We start from the raw sequence: 7138 nt of genomic DNA, 5'->3' as shown, positions 1-7138 counted from the left end.
ATACACACACCCCTTCTTATTTTAACTTTTTATTAATCCTTGAGACAGGTTACTTGACAAACCAGAGAGTATATAGATACAGTGATATTTCCCATGTCATTGAACCTGCCCTTCCCTCTCTCTGGTATTCTCTTGTATATTCCAAATTTTGTTTTTCTTTTTTGGCCTTCACTTCATACATTATCAATTCAATTCAATTCCATTTACTTGTTTCTTTATTCTACAAAGTCCTTGATCTTCCCTTCGTTTGATTAACATTATATATATATATATACAGTGAGCTACCCAATGAGCCAATACAATTACAACCATAGCCAACTTCAACCACATCAAACACATCAACCACATCAATTTCACTTACAAAAGACTAAATCATCATTCAAATCGAAATTGAAAACCATAAAGAATGATTTATTAAATAATAAGTCAACTACACTGCAATCGAGTATATCCTCCACCTCGCAGCTATTACCCTCGCTTTCGTTGCCTGCAAATCGTAGAGCAACATCAGCAACAAGCACACCTGAAATGCACCAATACTCCCAATTCAACTCCACCACCTACACCACCACTTACACCACCACTTACACCACCACTACCCACACCAATCATCAACTGACATTAGACAATACAAGTACAACACCAACTACACCTAGATCTGTATCATCATCGTCAACAACTTCAGTACCCTCATCAACCCCTTCGAGCTTATTTTCAATGCACAGATCAAAATCATTATCCTTACCACTCTCATTATCTACATCATCAGAGCCACAAACACAACGAAAATATACAACTACTTCTCTAAAATCACCATTGGACTTTCCAGATATGCCTCATTTCCCTGATTTTTCTGACATCCAATTTAGTTTTGCCAAAACACATGCACCTTTATCAACAGTCATTTCCCCAGTTGATGAACAATTCCGATTGGAAGAAGCAGTTATTCCTCCCTTGCCCGATGTCGACGACTTTAAAAGTAATGGCAAAAGCAACAAAATGTCAATGTCAATGTCAACGTCAACACCAAGCTCAATAAATCACACAAAAAACAGCTCCATCAGCTCTCAAGAAGAATTTCATGATTTAATTTTGAACAAACAAACAGCATGCGACTTGGATTTTGATGAGTTATTAGCCAATAGGATCTTGAATGTTATCGATAAAGAAAGCATTGCGTGGGATATCTAGCGAGCAGCAACAAAGCAACAACAAAGCAGCAACAAAGCAGCAACAAAGCAGCAACTCCGCAAAAAGTCAAGAAAAGGAAAAGGCAAGAGGAAATGGAAAAGAATAAACTTCTTTCAAGACTGCTGGTCAGTCAGGGAAAAAAAGGAGAAGAAGTTTCTATTTTTTTTATTTTCTTATCATTGCTGTTCTTTTCTCCCTGGTGGTTTTTTCTTTGTTTCTTTTTTTTTTTAAATTCTTCAATTCTATTATATATATATTTGTATGTGTGTTTTTTTATACCCAGGTTTTTTTCCTTCACCCCCCAAAAAAACTCAAACTATTTTCTTTTTATAATTGTTTCAATTAAATTTCAGTTCAGTTCAGTTCAGTTCACTTATCTTCAATTCACTTTAGTTTGGTCTAGTTTGAATATAATGCATGTATATGTGAATATACGTGCAGTCTAAAGATCGAATTTAGCCTTTCCTTTCCTACTTCCTCCCCCAACCTCCCCCCCCCCCCCCTCCCCAAAAATCAGTTTTTGTTGCAGTTGCGAAATAAAAATGAAATCAAAAAAAATTGTTTTTTAAATAAAAGTTGATGAATCTTTAGAGTATACAAAATTAGAAGTTTATGTGTTTATTTTTTGTCTTTTAGGTTGTATTAAAAATAATATATATATATATATATGTATGTATATATATATATATGAATTGTGTGATTGTAAGAAAGTGTGGAGACATTAGAGTAAAATTCTACCCTTTCATGGAATGGGCTACTTGAACAAGAATAACAAGAAGAGCTTACCTAGACTTTTGTGGTTTGATCGTGTCTCCCCTTTAAAAAATGCTATTTTTTTTTTTTTTGTCTGTTAGTTTTCAAAGTTGATATTACAAGTTTTCTATTTAATTTATCTAATAGATATACATATAATATAAAGACTAATGGATACAATTCTATAGATTTATAACTCTACAATATACAACTGAAAGATAACAAGAACAAGTTTGAGTAAAAATTCAAAAAATGTTGGGAACAAGATACTATCTGTTTTTTTTATCTCTTTATTTTATTATTTTCTTTTCTCATTACTTCTGCTTGAGGCTGAGTAATAAAATCTCTTAAATTTTAGGGATTCAAAGCGTCCCAGTTTTCCTCGGCTGTTGGTCTCCAGCAAAACGTTGAATTAGCCTAAATAAATAAATAAATAAACGCTGTATTTATAGTTAAAACGTTTGGTAATGACACCTTCAACGTCGTGTCACATGTCTTGGTTTTCAAAACTCTTTATTTGTTTTTTTTTTAGTTTTTTCTTTCTCCTTTTTTTTCGAACTCTACTGCAATTTATATACTCTTCAGACTAGACGAGGAAGAGAGACTACAATAATTTCAGTCACGTGATTTGTATCCTACCTAAAAGCGTTTGGTAAAATATTTGTCTTCTTTTGATTAGTTTCCAATCATACATTTCCACTCTTTTTAATTCTTTTTTGGTTCTTCTTCTCCCTCCTTCCCCATCCCTTGTCCAATTATTTCATCTTTTCCATCTATTCTTCCTTTTTTGTTGGCTTAACCTTTTTGAATAGTACAAAATGATGCACTTGAATAGAAATAAAAGAATAGCCAATAATATACTAAAATTATAAGCGATGAAGAAACTAATGGTGTCGAGCAATTTCAGCACCACCCAAATGGGTTTACATGCTGCTGCTTTTTTCTCTCTTTTTTATCGGAGTGACTTTTTTCTATTCACCCATACAATTGGTCTTTAAAAACAGTAGTAAGAGTAGTAATAATAATAACCATGTATATATAAATATATATATATATATATATATAGAAGAATAAGGTGGGTTATAATAGGGGTAAACTTTTGAAGCTTCACTAATGCTAATGCTACCATGTCGGAGATTTGGTGAGTGCTCAAAAGCCTAAAAACTCTTTTTTTTTTGCCTGTTTTGTTTCCTTTTTTCTTTTTTTTTCCTCCTTTTCCTTTTGTGAGGAAAGCGGGAGAACGGGGCTGCGGGTGTGAATGCTACCAAGTGGAGGATGTAACAATCTGTACGATATTATGATTGATTGCATTACAATTTTTTTTTTTTTTTTTTTTTTGTTGGAGGGGGAGAGAGGGGGGGTGGAGAGGAAGAGAGAAAGAGAGAGAGAGAGAAGAGGGTACGATGATCACGAAGGATGATGATTAATAAGTAATACGTACTTGGACGAATGACACTAATTCCTTATCTTTGCCCAAAACTAGATTAAATTTCTCATATCTTAGGACGGAGATTGTGAAAAAGTTATCACCACTCTTTAACTTTTTCCAGGTATTCTTTTTCTCCTTGTATCTTCTTTGTCTCTCCTTTCTCCGTACTTCATTTATCTCCTCTACTGTATATTTCTTATATATATATGCATACTAGATTCAGTGTAGTGTAGATTTGTTCCGTGTCCGAGGGACAAACAATACAACCCAAGTACTGTGCAAAATATTTAACCAACAAAAAAAAAAATATCCAAATTCAAATTCAAATTCAAATTACCGCCGCCAACAAAAATAATTTTTTATTTTATTTTATTTTTTTTACTAAAAATTATTTTTCAACCCCAACCCGCACGTAAACTCACCATCTCTCCATTGATTAAAAACAAATATCAAAGTCAAGTTCAATTCAAGTATCACCAGAATTATATTTTAGAATCTCTCCAACCAATTTTTTGATTCTTCTTTTTTATTAACTTTTTGACCCCAAACTTTTTTGTCATCATTTTTACTGCGTTCTCTCATCTTTCACGTATCAGACACAGAGCTTTTTTCAATCAAAACTTTGGTATCGTATCATCACATTCATTTGGGCACATCCTAGCATTTATCAATATTAGCAACGACAACATTTACCACTTCTTTTGTTACTACTATAACCACCAACTACACCTTTGGCATCAAGGCTTAGGAGGCTAATTATTTATTTCAATTCTTTTCCCCATTCTTGCATACTTATATCTATATATACATATAGATATATATAAAGACATATTCATTTCACACTATACACTTTGTATTCCATTCGAGTATACTAGATGCTGCTGTCACAGGATTCACCAACAATTATCCACTCATATTCCACAATAAACACCAAACTACCACTACAACCCCAGGATAATAATGTAAATTTATATAACACATCGATTTCTTCAACAACTAATACATCTACTTCGACCACAACATCAGTCACTACAACAGCCGTCAACACTGCCAACAACAGCTCAACACATTTGTCAACCATCACCAGCAACAACAACAATTTCACAACCACCAGTACAAGGCGACATCGTCTTAGTGTATCGCACGAAGATATAAACTTGGAGTTGGCTGATCCCGGAACAATAAGAATCGACTGCAGTGGTGCATTTATCGCCAATGACAATTTGTTACGAAGCTCGATATTGGTGGATGACGTAGACTTGGATAACGAAGAAGAGATGTCTTCTGCCGATTACATCTACAGTTCAAACTCACCATCGCAAACACCTTCTGCTTCTCTGTCCAATACATCTTCAGACTTGGAAGAGGAGGGAGATACCCAGGGAGACGCAGATGGAGAGGAATACGGGGAATACGAGGGAGGAAATAGCACTTCAGGAGGCGTGATTACAAAAAACAATATCAATTTACCACAGCATAATGATGAGATTATCCATATTTCAGTCGATATTGGTGGAACATTGACAAAGTTGATTTATTTTAGCAAATCCAGAAGATCAAACAAGAATAGTGCAAACACCAACGATTCTGGAGCTTCTGGTGCTTCTGGTGCTGGACCTATCTCTGGAGGCGGGAAGTTGCATTTCCGAGATTTCCAAACTGAAAATTTCAAAAGCGAAGTGATGAAATTTATCATCCAGTTGATTACCAAATCGATCTCAAAAGAAACTAGGAAATCGCCAATCACATATATAATGGCCACTGGTGGTGGTGCACACAAGTTTTACAATCTCATGACCAAGACATTTAAAAAGAAAAAGTTGCCAATGCAAATCATTAAAAAAGACGAAATGGAGTGCCTCATCAAGGGCTTGGATTGGCTTATCACGAAAATCCCACAAGAAATATTCATTTATGACTTGAATGAAGCACAAACCAAATTCCAACCTATTCAAACTGAAACTGAAATATACCCTTATCTCCTTGTCAATATTGGTAGTGGTGTTTCAATGATTAAAGTTACTAAACCTGGTCCATTGGGGTTTGAACGTATTGGGGGTAGTTCCTTGGGTGGTGGTACTTTATGGGGATTGTTGCTGCTTCTTACTGATGCCAAGGATTATAACGAGATGCTTGAGATGGCACAGCGCGGTAATAATGAAAATATCGATTTACTAGTTGGTGATATCTACGGAACAAACTACAACAAGATTGGTCTTAAAGCAACGCACATTGCTTCTTCGTTTGCCAAAGTGTTTAAGAAATTACGATTTGGTAGCGGGAATGGCGATAACGATGGTGCAAGTAATTCCATCGAGAAGAGGTTATCTCCAGCAGAAAAGTTGGCCCAATTCAACCAAGAAGATATAGCTCGTTCCCTTTTATTCTCCATAAGTAATAATATCGGACAAATTGCATATTTGCATGCTTTGCGTTTTGGTTTAAAGAGGATATATTTTGGTGGTTCATATATTAGTGGCCATTTGCAAACTATACACACATTAAGTTATGCAGTCAATTTTTGGTCTGGTGGAGAGATGCAAAGTTATTTCTTGAGACACGAAGGATACTTGGGAAGCGTTGGTGCATTTATGATGGGACCAGCATACGGAAGAGAGGATGAACACAAGGGATGAATGATGATTTAGATGAGATTATGATTAAGAATATTTATAATTGTTTGGATTAGCTGTTGTTTGATTTTTTTTCTTTTTGTTTCTCTTTATCTGTTTTTTCTATTTATTTTACTATATTTTACTTTAATTAATTCAAGTATTTATTTATTCTCACCAACACACACATATATATAAATATATTGCAGATTGTGAACGTAGTGATTTGACATATTTTACTTTGTCATAGTGTAGCATTTGCAGAAAGAAAGACGGAGAGAAAGCAAAAAAAGGAATACAAAAACAAAAACTAAAACTAAAACAAAAACAAAAACAAGAGATAGCTTTATATTAGGTTTAGAGGGGCGTTGATGTACTGAACAAGATGAAGTATTTTGGGGTTTGGGTTGGCAACGTTGTTTTGATGTAAATTTTTTCGTAAAATGTAACATGGGTGCAACCAATCGCAGTCTATGGTAATGTCACATAAGAATAGAAAAAATTTATTTTGCAAATTCGTTTGTTCCTAGTTTTAATTTTTAATTTCTTTTTGATTTGTTTCTGACACTTTTTCATTGTGTAGAGTAAACTTTTCATTAGAGTTATTTCTATTAGATAACAGTTGAAGTTGGAATATGAGTTGAAGAATATGTAATGGTGTGGGGAGGGGGGGTCGGAAATTTGTTGTACGCGGGAAGGTAGAGGCGTAGACGTGTGGCGGGGGGGGGGGGGGGGGGCGGGGGAAGAACGCTAAACGTCCAACGTGGGGGAGGAGCAATGTAAATGGGCCGTCAAGGAAGGAAAGTTTGAGGAAATTGGAATAACTCTTTTTGTCTTTTTGTCTTTTTTTTTTGGCTACCGTAACTCTAACAAAAAGTAGCATTTTTAAAGTGCAACCAAATAAGAGAAAACAAATACAAAAAAAATTGAAACCATCGTTATTTGAATTTGGATTTGAATGTATGGTACTCAATGCTACATTGCTAGAGTGTCCTACGTCATCCCTCTCTTACCAGCTCTCTTAAACCTTGATTAGTATCAAAAAAAAAGAAAAGAAAAGAAATTGTATTTTAGAAACGGTTTGCAAGCAAGAGCTCGGCAGAAGAAATCTTTTGTGAATACTTGAAAAAAAAAAAAAGAAAAAATTAATAAA

General features: G+C 34.6%; 2 protein-coding genes across 2 annotated transcripts; both read left to right on the top strand. All coding sequences in view use genetic code 12, as the record gives it.

Moving 5' to 3' along the window:
- Positions 1–717: 717 nt before the first annotated feature.
- On the top strand, positions 718–1191 carry PVL30_005525 (uncharacterized protein; the record flags this gene model as incomplete). Its single annotated transcript, XM_001523928.2, has 1 exon — positions 718–1191. One exon carries the CDS (start codon positions 718–720, stop codon positions 1189–1191), a length of 474 nt encoding a protein of 157 aa, XP_001523978.2.
- A 3057-nt stretch (positions 1192–4248) lies between these two features.
- On the top strand, positions 4249–6009 carry PVL30_005524 (uncharacterized protein; the record flags this gene model as incomplete). The annotated part of the gene is made up of 1 exon (XM_001523927.2): positions 4249–6009. The coding sequence occupies one exon, from the start codon at positions 4249–4251 to the stop codon at positions 6007–6009; it is 1761 nt and encodes a 586-aa protein (XP_001523977.2).
- Positions 6010–7138: the final 1129 nt, after the last annotated feature.

Source organism: Lodderomyces elongisporus, chromosome 8 (assembly GCF_030384665.1).
Source record: "Lodderomyces elongisporus chromosome 8, complete sequence".
NCBI classification, from domain to species: domain Eukaryota; kingdom Fungi; phylum Ascomycota; class Pichiomycetes; order Serinales; family Debaryomycetaceae; genus Lodderomyces; species Lodderomyces elongisporus.
This window is presented reverse-complemented; position numbering and strand designations above follow the sequence as displayed.